At 38.0% G+C, this 18,378-nt stretch overlaps 1 protein-coding gene across 5 annotated transcripts; it reads right to left on the bottom strand.

Moving 5' to 3' along the window:
• Window positions 1–2,860: 2,860 nt before the first annotated feature.
• Window positions 2,861–18,050, bottom strand: LOC113022632 (natural resistance-associated macrophage protein 2-like). Of its 5 annotated transcripts, none has more exons than XM_026168237.2 (17): window positions 17,907–18,050; window positions 13,495–13,579; window positions 11,488–11,624; window positions 11,251–11,370; window positions 10,404–10,523; window positions 10,210–10,316; window positions 10,062–10,132; window positions 9,912–9,979; window positions 9,676–9,831; window positions 9,357–9,515; window positions 9,152–9,238; window positions 8,585–8,704; window positions 8,331–8,480; window positions 8,157–8,230; window positions 7,296–7,449; window positions 6,317–6,370; window positions 2,861–3,075 (listed from the first exon to the last, which is right to left on the bottom strand). In XM_026168237.2, the coding sequence occupies exons 2-17, from the start codon at window positions 13,526–13,528 to the stop codon at window positions 2,998–3,000; spliced, it is 1,689 nt and encodes a 562-aa protein (XP_026024022.1). In that variant the 5' UTR covers window positions 13,529–13,579; window positions 17,907–18,050; the 3' UTR covers window positions 2,861–2,997. The 5 variants fall into 5 exon arrangements, with proteins under 5 accessions (XP_026024022.1, XP_026024023.1, XP_026024024.1 ...); XM_026168238.2 differs by having other exon boundaries at window positions 17,911–18,048; XM_026168239.2 differs by lacking the exons at window positions 13,495–13,579; window positions 17,907–18,050 and adding an exon at window positions 12,580–12,732.
• Between the last annotated feature and the right edge of the window lie 328 nt (window positions 18,051–18,378).

Genomic DNA, 18,378 nt, shown 5'->3' with positions numbered 1-18,378 from the left:
TCATCACTTAACGATAGATTTTTATTTAATTTTAATAATCTGTAATATTAAACATTAATTTATTCATGCTGGTACATTTTTATTTATGTAATGCAGCAACATTTCTTTATCATGCAAAAAAAAAACTGAGACTTGCACTTCTTTTTCTCACACATTAAATTTGTCCTTAAACAACTGGCTGGTGGTTTTGGACAGTAAGACTGAACAAAAGCACTGATTTTATTTGTTTTTTCTTCCTACTCTTTTCCTATAAAACCAAATGCAGACCACCAGAATAATGAGCAACTGATACTAATGTTAGTTTTTTTTCTTGTCAGACAGCAAACTATGTAAAAGATTTAAAAATAAAATAAAAATCAATAAACACTTAATTTTTTACTTGTAATAAGTTATAAGTTACTCTCGGAACATACTGGAAACACGTTCACAAATCTAATAACTTTCTCTTCCTTTCCTAGGTGATTATTAAATCTTTCAATTTCGCAATATCTCTGAATGCTCTGATTGATGGTCACATTTACATTCTGTGACTGTCAACATGAACTAATTTCATATTTGTTACTTAGATGCTAAAAAAAAGTCCAACACCAGGAAGAACGATACAGAGAAAACGTTATGAGGGATAAAGAGTAAGAAGTTGTTCAACATTCAGTCCAAGTATGAATTTAACAAAGGAAAGACAGAAACTGAAATAAAGTCTATTTTTATTTACCAAGAGCACCATTCAAACTAACAAACAAAAACAAAAAACATACAGACAGCAGGTAATTTAAACTGTGGCCCTTTAGATAGACGTTCCAATACTGTGCCACACTTAACAGTTTTAGAGTTCCAGAAAAAAATCACAATATAATACAGCATCAGTTTTCTGTCTAGACATGAAACCTAAAAATGGTCTTCGGCAGGTGTTTCTGAATTCAAATCATGTTTACAACGTGAAACGTGATGCACCAATCAGAGAAAACCTCGTAACACTGCCAAGGTGGCATAGAGAGACGTACATCTTATTCTAACAAATACAACTCAACATGGAGATATGTTCAGTGACATTTGCATAAAAGACCACACACGTTTCTAGCATTTAACCCATTAATGGTCCTCCAAATTAAATAAACCCTCAAACAAACAGCTTAAAGTGTAATTTCCATTCTTTCAATTATACGCTTCTTTTGCAATCAAGTGCTGATTTGTTCTTTTTGTGCTCAGGATGCCCTAAATGAGGCACAGTGGTAAAAACATGAGGCACTGTGGTCATCTGCACAGTAAATATAACCTACAGTTCATATTTGGTCAGTGGAAAGGTTCGGTTCATTAAACTGCTTCTCAAGTGTCCTATTTCAGATTTGCTTATAGTTTCATTTTATTATTTTCTCCAGTTCCCCGTTGTCTTGACCAGTGCTTTCTCTATACTACATCTTCACTGTTGTGGAGCAAACGAACAAGCATCTGTGTTTCACAGTTGATCACAATTTCTCATATAAGCTCTCTGATGTTAGGCACTGTCTTCTCTGATATTGGAAACAAACTCCACCAGGACTTGAAAACCAGCTTTCAGCAACAAGAAATACCAGAGTTGATGGCTTGGAGATACACCATTTTCCACCGGCTCCCCTCAGCTGCCAATTTTACTCTCCCAGTAAGATTTCAGAATTAAACAATCGCTTTGTTTCTCTGTAGATAACACAGTGAACATCACACCTCTGCACACATTTGGCATAATCAAAAAAAAAGAAAAAAAAGGCAGCTCTAACACTCTCAAAAGCCAAAGCTAAAAAAAAAAAGCATTTAAAACAAATAGCATAAATAAAATACTGGAATAAACTGACCATAAGATTAACTTTGAAGAAAAACTAAGAACAATAAAAGGGAAGAATGAATAACACAAAAATTTATTAACAAAAGAGAAACACTGAGCTGACTGGACTCTGATCTCTGCACTGATCAGTCATATTGAACCACTGCTATGACAGAAAATTCATAGATGCATTTAATGGGAATGTAAATGTGCTAAAACTGGACACATTAATATTTAATTTAAAGTCTGCATCTTTTAAAAAAAATATTTTTGGACACTTATTAAATCCCACTGCAGTAAGGAGATCTTGAATACTTAATACTTAAAAAAATAAATTAATTTTAAAAAGAAAGTTTGGAGGGATTCATCTCAACGACGAAGCAGCTGTCGAATGAGAGTGACATAAAACTGTCACCTCTTTTATATGCAATATATTAAAAGAGACTTAAACATGGGGAAAAATGTTGACTAATGACACATAAATAAGATCAACAAGGGTTATGTACATATTCAATATATTCTATCAATTTATTGGTCTAATATTGGTCTAATATTAACATCTAACTGAATCTCATTATTGCAGGAATCTCTTTGTCTTGAACAAATAAAAAACCCATAATGCAGCAGCTTTTGACTTTAACATCATATAAATTAACCCTACAGCGCTCGAGTGTGATTGGTTTTCTGCCTTCTTGTTGTGACTATGTGAGGATATCTAAAAGATCCAATGAGATCTCTTTTTAAGATCATGTGAGGCAAAACAGGAACAAGTTAAACGGGTAATTAAAACAAAAACCACGAGCACCTTCATGTGGAATAGCGTGCAGCCTCGAGCGCACTATTTCTCTGAATTACGACTCGGGCAATTCAACATCACGCGCTGTCAGTTTATTTTGTCTGCTTCATGGCTGTAGCGTCTAACCTTATATAGTTACAGCCACAGCAACTGTTTAAACACATCTTCTAATTAAACACTGCTTTCTTAAACATTATTCTTCTGCAAGAGCCGAAGCTGCCGGAGATATTTGTGAATGAAAACGTCACGATCATCCGTGGGCGTTCTGTAAGGACACTTTAAAAACACCTCAGGCACCGAGGGGGTGAAGACTAACACATACTAGCCGAGTTTCAGTGGTCCCACGCTTCAGTCGGGTCATCTAACGGTGTCTACACCACAGTCAAGCACCTGCTCTGAGTGTCCTTCATCTGTCCACCAATGCATTAGAGTCCATATCGTTCAGTAAGTACATGTCTGTGTGACGCGACACACCCAGCTGCATCTGGAAGAGAAGAGGACATGGAGCTCTCATTACTCAGAGGAACAGTCACACACTGAAGACAAATCAGCTGAGCATGATTTAATTGTTAAGCATTTTTATTTGATTTTGCCAGAACTTGTTTTGGTTTTCATAGAAAATGTAAGCTCTTAAAATATGTTAACATTTAGAGAAATCAGTGGAGAGTCAGCATCGGCTTAAATAAAAATATAGTAAACTAAGCGCGCGCACACACACACACACACTCTTCTTCTGATGACTCGGGAAACCATCTGTGTTACCAAATCCTTTTTATGTTACTCTACATACGTATTATTCACTCTTTTTTAGTTCGACCATAAATCTGGAGAATATGGATTGCCAGGTGTTGGTTCTTTACTTACAAACAGGATGAAATGTCAGAGTTTTAAACTAAATCATTGCAATCAACAATGCACTGTAATTGGTGATTAATAGAGTTAAATCAGTTCAGGATTTGATATTGATTGTTTTATGACTGCAGATTCATTAAAATGTGCTCACCTTGGGTCAGACTTTCCTCATTTAATCCTGGAAAGTCCTGAAAAAGAACATTTCTATAGCCTACTAGGAGGTGCTACACCCTCAAACAGCACCAGTAAGGAGAAATGAAGATTTTTGTAATTTAGCTAACTATTCTAAACACATCAGTTTAACACCTTTACTCTACTGTTTGGGGTTTTACAGTGAGGAGAGTTATCTTTTAAAAAACAAAGATGGGCTTTAAGATTATCATTTACTCAGCTACTTAAAAGTTAAAAACACAGTAATCCTGAGTCCATGTTAGGACTTTCACACAGAAGACGCAAACAAATGTCCTTATATCCATAATGTGAATTTATTTCGGAGACACAGCGGCTTCATCCAGCAGCAGAAAAATAACAGCTTTTCATTCAACCTCCAAAAGAGGGAAGAAAACAGAAATGACCAGAGAACCACATGATATAATTTGAGAGTAGACACAGTTTTCTCTGTAACAGTTCAAATGTTCGTCTGTCATGTTTGTTTTATTGCCAGAGAAGTTATTTATATAAGACAAACTCACGTTCACCTGAAACATATTTCTATCACGTCCAAGAACAGCTTTAGAAATCTTAGAAAAGCTTTTGAGAACTTTATACAAGAGCAGAAATGTTGAACCACCATGCCAGAGAGAGAATTTTAACACAAAAACATCTGAAAAAAACTCGAGGCCTTTACTGTGTTTACAGTGCCCCACACAGCTCATCGTATTCTCATCTTATTGGTCAGTATGTACATGCTACTTGGATATTGCCAAGTCAGGAGCTTTAATACAGTTTATTATATTGTGCAATGTCACAGCAATTTTAATCTTCTTTGTTGTAAAACTGGAAGAAGAGGCTCGTCAGTGTTGGCTGCTAAAACTCATTCACAGTCTAATCATCGTCACTTTACTGATATTGAGCATGCTACCGGGACAAAGAGCAGCTGAGTGAGGGCTGTGTGAAGGCTAACATCAGTCACAGCTGAAACTGAACTGACAAATGGTGACAGCCGAAACATAAACAATTATAAAAAAAAATTAAATCCACCTTTCCTCACCTGAATAATCTTTTATTGCTTTATTAAAAACGTGTCTGTTGTTTTTCTATAAAAACAGGGTATACAACTGTCCTGCAAACTGGTCTGACTAACAAAGCCAGGACAGAATATAAATAAGGCAACAAAAACAAACTATTTTATTCCCCACTTGATAATCACGCTATCATGTGACTACTTAACTTCACAGTAAAACATTAGGAGTTCTCAGAGTGGAGTCATTAGCTTGGGAAACTGTATAATGTATACACATGAGTGAATCTGCATTTTAATATGAGCTGTGAGATTTCTAAACTTTGTTCATAAATGACTTGTGTGCTCTACACACTGTACCGCACACACAAACTTGTGGTTATGGATTTTAATACATAAACACAACATCCTTTGTCATGGCTGCTACTCAAACACAGTCCTAACAACTTTAAATGATTACAGTGTTGTACTAGAGCACATGCACATAAATCCACCTTCCCCATCAGTTATACACATCTTACTATTGTATACCTGAAGTTCAACAAAAAATAACAAATATAGTACTGAGGTTAACTTGGTATCGCAGAAAACAAACAAAAATAAAAAAGAATGCACAAAATCATTATTTTTTCACATGCAATAAAGGCTTGAAAGCAAAGGACGCTTCTGCACACTGCTAAAAACACAAGTATGATTTCACTGATGGGCTCACTTCAACCTGAGTCTCTGGCATCATAAACTACAGAGGCGCTAACAGAGGCTCGGGGGATGATGCTGCAGTCACACAAAGCTTCACCTGCTTGCCTGTGTCACTAATGTGCACTCAGGAATTAATTTCATCGATCATTTGTGCATTAAAAACATTATTAAAGCAGCTTTCAGGGGCCAGACACACACCAATTTTGGAAATGATAAGGTGACTTTCAGACTTTCCTCCATTCAAGTCAGATTTCTGTTTTCTGGCTCTGATTTAAAATGTATTTTTACAGACTTGTGCATTAACTACACGTGCACTCTAAGCTCGGACTCCAAACACAAGAAGCAACAAGTGAAAGATGTGCATGATGCTCAAAAATGCCACTGTAAATTCTTCGATATGCTAGACAAGAATGCTGAAAACAAAAAAAACCCCTGTAATATAAGGGCTGGATATCTATTGGACATTTGACTCTCATGTGTCATAATATTATTTTTAGACATTATCTAGCAGTATTAGACTTGTTTTTTAAGCTAATGAGTCACACTTGAAGAGAGCTGACTCTGAGATTAAAAAAATAAAATAAAGGATATTGAGGTAGACTGAGTGGGAATCATAAAATGTGCAGTGTGGCTTCACACTGGGAGGATTAGGGTGATTAAGAGCAGGACAAATCATAGGTTAAATTAGAGTTTAAAAATCATCACATTTCTACTTGGCTGAAGTATCAAATGCTGGAAGATAACATCCTGTGCTGGTGTCATATGAATGTCTGAGAGCCTAAAAAAAGGCTCCCAGACAGATATCTTAAAAAAAACCCCAAGATATCCAGCCCTTTAAAAAATAAAAGTCAAATGTGCTTTCAAGATCCTAAAGAGTCCCGGCTGTGTACGGGGCGCCCAGAGTAAAGAGACATGCTGTTGGTTACAGTCGTGTTCAGCTTTAGGAGTCGTACTCTGACTGCTCCTCTATGAGCACAGCGGGCCGATTGCTTACCCTGCTACAACAGTCCAGGCAGGAGACGCCCAGGGCAACCAGACAGTGCCAAGCCTGCAAAGAGGAAGAAGCGAGAGGACATTACAGACTTTGTGTGTGTGCACCTTTTCAATGTCTAGAAAGTGAAGCATTCAAATTTTTGAAAAAAATATTATTCATTTGCTACCGATATGTTCTGATTACTGCTGGGTGGGTTATCTTGCTTTTTCCAGCCATCAATACACAGCCAGAAAGATTTAGTGTAATATTGTATTTGCCAGTATAACAACTGTGATCTCAACTTTTGGAATTTAGGGTTTTATGAAGTTTAGACTCATCTTGCTTCATTTCTTGTCATGTTGCTTCTGTGCTGTGGGCACACACGGTGTTTTAAAATAGATTTTTTTTTTTACCATTCTTTACTTTATTTTTCTGATGACATTCAAATGTTTTCTGATCTATAATCCCAATAGAAGCATGTCACTGTAAACCTACTAAAAAAAAAAAAACACCAGTAAAAAATAAAAATAAAAGAAATGCATAAAATTTAAGATAATTCTGTAATACAAAATGAAAAAGGCAGAAATCTTTTAAGAAATGATTGTGGCACCCATCAAAAGAAGCCAATTGAAGGGGGGCTTGGACATCTCACGGGGATACCTCCTGGGTAATGCTTTTCGGGCATGTGGGACGAGATTATGGGGCAGACCCGAGACATAGTGGAGAGATTACTTCTCTCAGCTGGCTTTGAAACACCTCGGTCTCACTCAGAGGAGCTGGAGAGAGAGAGGTCTGGCGATCTGGGTTCCCATGAACAGAACCCAGATCAATGGCAGAAAATAGATGGATGGACAGACTTTTGGTTATACCACCCAGGACTAATTCTGGTTATTAGAAAATAAGATGTGTGAAAACATGCTCTGCAGTCCTATCAACATGAGATTAGACTACAGGCATCAACAGACAACAATTTAGACATGAAACAGCAATCATAACTCACCAGGTATGCCACAAAGGCCAGATAGGCTACAGAGAGGAGAGCAGCTAAAACATAGAGCACCACGCTGTTCAGGGCCGTCACATAAACAATCACAAAATATATGTTGATTGCACAAACGCCCAGGATGAGGATACCTCCCGAAATCTTCCACCCCCTAGAGGAAACAGACTTTGGATTAGACAATTGGGAAATCCTGTGCTTTCTAAACTAACAGAGTCCTCAAAATACCGGTACTTCCTAACACTGCAAATTGACCAGAAACACATTTTTTTCCCAGAAACACACAGACTCACTTCTGTTAGTTAGTCACACTGCTGCATAAATTCCTATTTTGCGCAACTCCATTTTAGACAGCTTAAATATAAATATATGGTTGATTTAATAAATGACCCGTCTGTGCATTAGATAAGTAAACAGTCACAATGACAACTCTGAGCAGAGTCGACTGTATGTCACATGACACCACGTCTACACCTGAGTCAGTCCAGTCCTTTTATGCTGACCTGAGTAAAACATCCAGAGAATACAGTTGGGGGTCCGGACTTTGTGTTGCTTGGTTTTATATTTGGATAAAGACCAAACAGGGTCAAACAATGGACTTCGCTAAATCAGTTGTTCCTTGGCCTCAGTCCATCATTATTTCCCTAAACTCCGAGGCTACGGGAAGAGATGCTTTGGACTGTGCTGCTAATGTTTTCATTTGTGTTAAATTCATTGATCGTACACAGACTTCAACTACATGAAGGGCCAAGAAAAGCTTGCTTCTTGAGATAATTATCCTGTCAGTTATGAGTAAAATGCATACAGTTTGTACTTAATAAAGAAGAGAATAAAAACTATTAAAACATTTATTTCACTTACAATCCGTTAGCAAAGTCGTTCATTATGGATTTCAGACTTGTGAAGGTCAGAATTGGGATCAAAGCAAATGGAAGCTGAAGGATGAGAAGAGTGAATATTTTTAACAAGAACACAAAAAGACCATCAAAAATGTTTCAGTACAAACTGCACTGAGGGGAAGATACTCGTGCTGACCTGCAGGCTCTGCAGCACATTCAGAAAGTCATTCATCCCAGTCAAATGGTGAACATCCTGGAAAATGGCGACCAGCAGTGTAGGCGTGATGGCGATGGAGCGGGTCAGCAGCACCCGTGCAAAACGAGACCACCGCAGGTTCAGGAAACCCTTAAAAACACGAAAGCAGAAACATCAGTGCAGAGCTGTTTCCTTTTTTAAACAGAGGAAAGTGGTATCTAAGTAAAATACACTGTGCCAACATGTGTTCCTACCTCCATCACAAACTGTCCAGAGTACGTGCCCGTCATGGTGGAGCTCTGTCCAGCTGCCAGAATACCGATAGCCCAGATGTAGAGAGCTGCTGGTCCAAAGAAACACCCCAGGACGATCCCCTGAACACATGTATCACACAAAGTTAAGTGTCAACATACATGTTCATCTGGGTAAAGTCTAATCTAGGACAAACAGCCATTTCAAAGTGATGAATGGTAAAATAAATTGGTACTCACACAATGTGTAAATTAGCCTTTTTAGATATTATTAATAGGAAAGTAAAGAGTAAAAACACTTTGATTCAACTCTAGAAACACACCTAAACACCCAAGGAGCCATTTTGTGAAAATACCTCTATGATATGTTTACACTGTCTTAATGTCACACAAGGGGAAAACATTTGTTTGTTTTTTTAATTAAAAAAATTAGATAATCAAGCCATAAACTGCTAGATGCTCCTTCCCTTTCTACTCTGATGTTATTCTGTATTATTTTAGTAGCTCCAAAATGAGACATTATGCAACCTGCTCATCAGAACTGCAGAGACTTACAGACTGTGGACTTACCCCTTTGTAAATGTCCACTTCGAGTGTGTTGTTGTTAAGAGGGAAGAGATCTGTGTGAGGGCTGCCAGTTTTATTGCACATTGCATTCTGCAGGAACACAGTCAGCAACAACTTGATCACCACTGTTTCACTTATAATTTACTGTATCTCAAAATGACCCACACACGCTTTCAACAGTCCTCAGTATGGCGCCATGGACACTCACCACGTCCATGTTGGATTTACTGTAGAAGGCCTGAGCAAAGACTGCGACGACAAACACATTGATGAGGAAGGAGACAAAGAGGGCGATAGCCGACTCAATGAAGAAGTACTTGTTGGCTTCCTTGACTTCCTTTTTATTTTTGCGGTCGACTTCCCGAGACTGAATAAGGAGGGGAGATAAAAAACAATAAGCTTAAAAACGTTACTTTAAAATGTTTTTTTCCCCACTCATAAGGTTATTCATGAAACAGTTTTCACATTCATTTAGGAAAATCTAATTTCTCTTAGTCTACACACAACAGTACATTGATGTTTCTAACCTTGACCAAGGCTGAATGCAGGTAGATGTTGTGGGGCATGATGACAGCACCTACAATTCCCACTGCCTGCTCCAGCTGCACAGGCCCACAGCCGGCACAGTAGGGTACAAACATACCCTTCAGCAACTCCCCCTGGTCCGGTTTTACCAGCACATACTACAGGGAGAAAACACAAAATCAACCCTGTGATGCAGCCACACACTGGGTGACAAATGCTTCAGGTGACCAAAACGTACCTCATAACCAAAACTAAGAGCCATTATAGTGATCAGAAAGCCAAAGAAAGCTTCAAGTTTCCTCAGTCCTGCAGAGATATAAACATATGTAATCACTTGGGTTCCAATCTGGTTGCATCAGTTGCATATCTGCATCAACAAATCACATACCATATTTGTCTAAAAAGAGGAACACGAATGTGTCTGTGATGGTGATGAGAACTCCTCCCCACAGTGGGATCCTGAGCGAGAAAGAATCCTTTTTTGTAAATCTGCAAAATCATATAAACTTTTCCAATACAAGTGTCAAAGACGTTACCTGCCCACAGAAAGGAGGTTGAGAGCTATGGCACAGCCAATGACCTCCTGCATGTCTGAGCCAATAATGGCCAGTTCCACCATCAGCCAGAGGATGATGCGAGGAACCTGAAATTAAATAGAATGTATTATAAATAATGAAAGACAAGAAAGATGTGACTCAGATGTGTCTTGAGGGTGGAGGGGGGTGCTCACGGTGGAATACTGGCGGTTGCAGACTTCAGCCAGGTGCATCCCTGTGACCACCCCGAGGCGAGCAGCCAGCCTCTGCAACAGCAGCCCGATGATAGTGGATACAAGGAGAACCCATAGGAGCTGAAGAAGGCGAAGCACGAAATCAGCACATGTGGCCACATCTACACAGACCCCTAGATTTCTTGTATGAGTTCATGTTTGCTCAATACAGTGAGATGCATTAAGACTTTCCAACATAAAAATGACCTTTGACAACCTCCCCTGTACCCTTAATGACGAGATTGAACACTTCAATAAATAATGAACAAAGATTTAGCTGCAAGGGCAGAGATCACCCTCCCTCACGTCGGATGCAAACCCAGTCATTTTGTTTTATAAGCAGGCCTGAAATATGACATAAACCCTTCAGATCAGATTTAAAAAAGCCTCGAGAGTTACTTCTAATCAGTTTTCAAGGGGTAAAGAGTTAAAACTAAGATTTCAAATTAGCATTTTATCTGCAACACAGCATATTTATTTATTTATTAATAAAAGGGAGTTATCATAGATGCAGACAACAGAGCAATCATGCAGCTTATTATACAAGTGAAGTACTGAGCTAGAGACAAAATATGACCCTGGTTTCTTAAAAAAAAAAAAAGAAGAAGAAGAAAAAAGGCAGTAATATTTTTAAAAGAAAAAGTATCTGAAAGTATCTGAAGACAGAATTACTTCCTGAAATATAAAGTGAAAGGATTGAATCCTGAAACATTCGAAGTATAGTTGTTATTTTCCTAAATCTACCTCCACTGCCTGCAAAACTACACCCACAGTTTATTTTTCTGGGTGGATTAACGTTTTCATTCACCTTAAAGCCAGCTGCAGCTCCAGACTGCAGGTCTGATTCGATGTTCCCCGGATCCAGATAAGCAATGCTCATCAAAAACCCCGGTCCAGTGAAAGCCCAGAGCTTACGGAAACTGAACAACTGAACAGAAACAGAATTTTCCTTTTGAATCAAATAATATGCAAAACATATACTTACAAATAAAATATTTTTCCTGTGTGTCTAAATGAAACACACTATTTGTGATGGCAGTGGTACCTGGTTTTCACTGTCTGGAATGGGCACCCTCTCTTCAAAGTATGTGGAGAAGGGTTCATCCTGGGCCACAGGTGAAGCAGGAGGGGAGATGGAGCTGTACTGGTTTGTGTGGACTCCATTCTCCTGAGGGGAGTCCTCTGATGAAAGCACAGCAGGACAAACAGAGGGACTCTCATTAGTCATCACACAGAGTACCCTTAGGTAGCGTTACACATGTCTTTTCATTCATTATCAACATCCTCCCGTGTTTTCTGTTGACCAAACACATTGCAGCAATGGAGATGTAGTTAAAAAAAACAACTGTGAGGGCCAGATTTACTAAAGAGGGCAAAATAGCGTGTGAGCACAATCCCCAAATGGCGGTCATAGGCGTGGTTAATTTTGCAGTTAATTTGAAAAGGTTGCGCTGTTTTCTGAACACTTGCTTGATTTAAATGTTCTCCTCCCTATATTTTACGCATTGAGAAAAATTAAGCCAGAACCCAGTGTGTGCCAGTGCGACGCATTATTATATCTGGACGTAAGCGCCGTTTTAAACTCTGTATAGTTATTGTGAAACTCTGATTTATGGATGTGGCATAATCACTATGATAGAAAAAAATCTCAGCTAAATTCACTAATTCACACATAAAGCATAAAATTCTGACAATTAAGGGAAGGGTTTTTTTGGCAGGTTTTGCAGCTTGCTTAAAATACTTGAAATAATCAAATATTGACTCTGTCAGTCTAACTGCACTTGGAAAAACGTTTGAGACACACAATCTAACACTTGTCTGGGATCCAGGGGCTTTCTAACAGCACAAGTACACCCTCTGGAAAAAGGCAAACAAAACTCATTGCTTCTAATCTACATGCAACACAAGCACTTTGGTCTAAGACTTTAAATTACAAGCCTTTACTCGCTGAGCAGTAACCTGTAATTAGCTCCACATTGTTTGCATGTTAACCTCAGAAACTCCAGCAAAAAAGAAAAGAACTACATGAAAACACCAGAAAACAAAAGAACTAAAAAACAACTCCAAGATTAAAATAAGAAACAGATCTATAATAGTTTGTCCAAAGTGCATGTAAATGCAGAGAACTGCTACTCACTGAGTTTGGACTTTTCATGTCTTGCCCCCTCCATCTCCAACTCACTAAGGTCCTAAAGTCCACAGTTGCCTAAGTATTAGCTTTTATATGACGTTGCCTTTATCATCATTTTTTTTTTAGACATGAGCTGTTACGAGGACACTGTGACCCCGCCTTTCTAAAAATGACCCACACAGAGAGAGAAGTAAATATGGCGCACGCACTATGTGCTCGAGGAAGTCAATACATTACAAAACCCGCCCTTTCTCACACATGGGAAAAAAAGCACAGACAGTTTTTCAAAGAATCTGAGTTAGCGACAAAGTTTTATTAGCGTCAGAGTTTTTACTGTTTATCACAGTAAACACACTGTGTGCCTTTTAAAAAGATGGACCATGTTTATCTTTTTAAGATAAATAATTTAAAGTCGTAAAGGAAAACACTGTTACAGCAGCTATCAGTGTACTCACTGGCTCATGTTACCGGTCATAATTGGCGTAATTATAATACAGAGTGGGGATTACACGGAAAAATGCATTTGACTTCTTAAATTGCTTTCTTGTCAGTTTTTTGACACCTGTTGGTTCAGATTTCTGAACATGAATATCTGCAGTCTGTTCAGGTTTTGTTGTGCTGCTCTTAAATCTCTTCACAGAGAATCATTTCAGCTGGGAGGAAGCTATTTTTTGGGAAGACAAGATATCACCACAGGTGTGCATTAAGTAGTCAGCCAGGAAGTAATCGGGGTCATTTACAATTCTTCTTCTGATTTATTCTCGTTCAGATTTTTTGCTGATTATAATCTGAATATTAAGCTCCCTGTGACTTAGAATATGCCTCCAGCCACAGCCAAATGTCCAAAGTGTTTAATATTGGACAACATGTTGAGTGGGTCTGTATTTTAAGGGTCATGTTTCAGTCATCTTAAACGTGTACCTTCCAGGAGGTCTCCGTCTTGCTTGGGCTTCATCAGGGCAGGCTGAGGGATCCCTGGGAAGATGAGGGATGAATATCAGCCTCCCTGCAAAAAGACAACAGTTGCATAATCTGAGAATTAAAACATGAGTAAAGAAAAATTTTATAACAAAACACATTTTTCAAAAGGAAGAACAAACTATTTAACACGAGACATGACTGTGCAGCAATTTCTGTTCCTCTTTAAGAAAACAAATTGAAAAACACTGAACGGTGAAGGTCATAACAATGACTAAGCAACATTAAAAGCAAGTCAAAGGACACTACATTAATGGGATCGTCTAACAGGAAACACTGAGCTGACCACTGTTAGCCAAGTTTCACTTCTACCACACACTCTGTGCTGCTCGTAACGGAAACTGAGGAATGAAATGTGAAACCTCAGTCTTGCAAAATAACTTTTATAACACCGTGATGTTTGACAAAGAGGGAGCAAAGGGCCACGGAAAGCACATGACACACAGCAGGACCATGTGACAAGGAGCAGATGGTGAAGATTCGGCAGCTTTTCCAACCACCAAAGTTTCCAGTGCCACTTCTTTCACCTGATCATGTGACCTGATTAATGCGCATTATAAGACGACATGTTTCCTCAGCAGCAGTATTTAAATTAACAGTCTTAAAGATGTGGCAGAAAGCTAAGAAACAAAACAAAACGTAAAAGGGAATGCATAAACTAAATAAATTCAAAAATATTTTTTAATGTATTTATTTGGACAATGTGATTTGACATTTCTACTGAAGCTATTAAAACGATCAAATTTTTACCTCAAGCCTTTAGTTTCCACCTGTTTTCTGTTTAAAAAGTTCATTTAGAGCAGCAAGTTTTTTTTTATGATTGTATCCCTGGGAGGAAAAATTATCAGATTTCCACATCAAGCTGTCCACGATCCTTCTCGTTCCTGTTGACATGCCATACAGCTGGAGACAGACTGCTACATATTTTTATTTTTACTTGTTTTTGCACCTCTTCACACCTTTGTGAAACTGCACAAAATGAATGAAGAAATCAAAAAATAAATAAATACATAATGAACTTTTTAAATGAAGCTTGTAATTGTCTAGATCTAACCATCAGGATTTAAGTTGCTGATTTCTGGGCCACAAAACACTTTCTTCATTTTCAGCCTCTCCGGCCTCATGTGCTCTCCTGTGGTCAAAGCCAGAAGCCACAACTGGAGAAACTGAAAATAAGGTTTCAAATACCTTTGCAACTATGCAGAGTGGCATTATTGTGTAGTTATCATAACCATGAAATATGAACAAGCAATTGCTAATAAACAATTCACGACCAAAGTCATGCTATTGACATAGGGATCACTTTCTGGACTTACAAAAGCACAGCAAGTCCCTTAACAGAGACCACCCTCACTCTCACTCATGCATTGTCCTGAGCTTAATGACCATGTGACTCCCCTCTCCCATCACTCATTGCACAAGTTTTTAAACATAAAATTGATCTCACGCCATCATGTCTTAAAGCAAAGGTTCTGTTTCTCCACATAAACAGCAGTAAGAGAAATTTCAGTTAACTGTCCTGTCACTTCCACGTGCACGTGTGTGTGTGTGTGTGTATACTTTTTGTTTTCTTATTTTTTTCCTGCACTGACGCACTCAGGTCCACTGTTTATTGCCAAGATCTCAGTTTGCGCATTGACAGTCATGTGTGACACCAGACTGCTACACGTCAACAACTTTATTATTACGCTCACTGCTAGAAGCAGCTTTGCAAAAAGGGACAGACACAGCAAAAAAAGTAAACTAAATAAAGCTATCTGCCCTACGCCTCACATTCCGGTGTGGATGTGTGCTGTACTAGTCCCAGCGTGACCTTGATTAGAATCATAGATTGTGTAACTCTTTCAGTTACACATTTAAACGGTGATGAAAGAAAATCAGCTTTCCAGCAGTAGTGAGTTGATTTCAATCATAATCACGTGATTCTGCATTTAATATAAATATGACTTATTAATGTCACCAGTGTGACATTTGCAAAGACGTCAACTTATTTCATCAGTTCTGTCAAACATTAAAATTTGAACACCTTGTAAAGTTGGATTTACTTTCTTCATCTAAATTAATTTTGAAAAAGAAAAAATTGTTGGAGTAGTAAAAATTCACATTGCTTAGTCAGCCATTTGTTAACTTAGCCCAATGAACATTAATGAATCTAATCTGCAAGATGCAGCTTTTCCTATCACTACATACAAGACAACTCCCAAACAGAAACTGGTCTCTAATGTCACAGCCCTCAAGGACTTTTACGCCCTATGTTGAAAAAGATCTTACATAAATAAGCCACAATAAGCAAAAAACTAACAAACAAAAGAACAAAAAAAGAATGATCATGATACACCAACCTCTCTGTCGCATGACAATTTAAAAAAAATATGAAAAATAAGCAGAACCAAAACTGTTCCCAAAATATAAAATCCAAATATATATCCAAATCCAATGCCAGCACACAGGTCTGTCTGGTCGAATGAGAGCTAAACTCTTCAACCAGGATAAACTACTGCAAAAACCCGGTCTATCAAGGAAACGCACACACTTCACGTGCAGTATTAACTGAGCCAGTGATCCTTACTTTAGAAAAGCCCAGTTTGAGTTTGGATTAGGGCTGCCACAAACGATTATTTTGATAGTCGACTAGTCACCGATTATTTATGCGATTAGTCGACTAATCAGATCATCATCCACTGGACGTAAAACTAAAGCTTATTGCACCAGCAGCATCTGCTCTTATATAACTATCATTAGCTTACAGCTTTAAGCTTTTAAGGTGCTAACTAAAAATAAAGACAAGATGATAGTTTATTCAATTTTAATGAAATTTGCAGATTGTTTCGGTAAAGTTTAATAAACTCCTTGCTATCTAAAATATAACAGGACACCGGAGTATATTCTCCAGCATCTCACACTTCTGATAATCAGCTGTCTGCTTGACGTTTATTCAGCTGTGTAAAAACTATAACTTTAATCTCAGACAAACCGATTTACTCAGGAACAAATAAAATACTAAAAAAAAAGCCAAACAATAACATTTTTAATTTATCTAAGTGACTCATATATATTTAACCTGAGTCGCGAAAGACGGCGGTGGGTTTGAAAACAATTTGCCGGGAGTCCGGTGTTCTCACGGCGCTAGTGACCTAGCCCCCGGCTAGCTATCGAGCTAGTGGGTAACAGACGTCTCCGAAAACGTCGGAGCGCTTTTGAAAATATGTGGTGTCCTGATAAACTGAGCAGATATTTGAGGTTTACACAGCTACATTCTCGCCTGAAAATATGTTAAACGTTTATTTTGTGACCCAGAAAGAATAATAAGAGTAATATTAAAACTAACTAGCTACCGCCATTGTTGGAAACTAAGCTGGGCCGCGCTATGAATTCTGGGACACAGCTGCTGCTTCTTCTTCTTCGGGGTTTAACGGCAGCTGGCATCCTTGTACATGCTGTGCTGCCATCTTCTGTTTCAGTTCGTTATTACACTCTTAAATCCTGCTATTATTCCTGCGTCTTTTGCGATCTTACAAAGCTTCAAACGACACGTCGACTATTAAATCAGTCGTTGACGATTTTGATAGTCGACGTAATCGTGACTAGTCGACAAATCGTGGCAGCCCTAGTTTGGATTGAAGATCAACTAAAATTAAGATACTAAGCTTAAACTTTAAAACAGGGGTAATTTAGTGTGTGTTTTTACTGCATTTATTAGGTTATTATGGCATCTTTTGTCATTTTAAAAGTCGTAAGAAGAGATGATGATCCTTCTTCATTTAAGACACTTTGGGGTTATACAATGATCCTTATTAACGAGGTAACTCCACTAACTGTCACCCAGTGACTATATTAATTAGGGATGCTGCTTTCACTTGATTTTACGGATATTGGTTGGTAATTATCCTGTTAGCACCTTGTTTTCACCTTCAAGTGCAGTAATGAGCCATTCATTCATTCATTCAGTCAGTCAGTCTCCCTCTCTTTATCTACTAATATTTCTCATCAGTTCAATTATTTTATTCTACTCACTATTTGCTATTTTATTTTTGTTTGCTTTTTCCTAGCTACAAAATTTATATCACCATAGTACTGTCCACCTGATACTCATGCCAGTGAGCCACACTAAATATAAACTATGTTGCATCAAGGTGAACCTGGAAGCTATTAAAAAAAGAGAGAAACATGACTGCCTAACACTACCCAGAACTCCAGAACAAGTTCAGGCATCTATCCTCCCGACAAATCCGCTAACATATAAATCTACAGTACTGTACTACTGTTATGAGCCACCAAGCTAACAAGTTTCCATGATATATTAGCTGCATGGCTAGGCCAATGTTACTTCAACCAAGTACAAAAACGAAACGTACCTACGTGTGCTGTGCGGGTCAAAAAAAATCAGCGTTTTGACCGTGAAAATTAAGGCTGGTTGTAAAGTTGTTCCATGTGTTTAGATCTTGAGAGTAGCTGAGCACGTTACCAAGCTAAAATCCGGCAAAGTATCTTCCCATGTTAACAGCAGGCTATAGTCACACTGCGCATGTGCGCAAATGTTGTAAGTAGTGACGTCATCTAGATTTTACTCTTTTTTTTTTTTTTTTTTGCCCTGAGCGAAACCTGGCAGGTTTAAAAAGTTATCAGTAAGTAAAATGATTATCTGTAGTAAAAAAAAAAATAGGGACTGTCTAATGAGTAAAATAAATGTAGTTGCGTTAAAGGCAAAATATTTCCCCAGGATTTTAGAAACAAGATAATAGCATATTGCATATTTAGCTTAAACTAAAATTACATAAATACATCGTATTTTTTATGTTTATAAAAAAATACGAGAACAAATATCTG

Source organism: Astatotilapia calliptera, chromosome 5, assembly GCF_964374335.1.
Source record: "Astatotilapia calliptera chromosome 5, fAstCal68.1, whole genome shotgun sequence".
Lineage (NCBI taxonomy): Eukaryota > Metazoa > Chordata > Actinopteri > Cichliformes > Cichlidae > Astatotilapia > Astatotilapia calliptera.
This window is presented reverse-complemented; position numbering and strand designations above follow the sequence as displayed.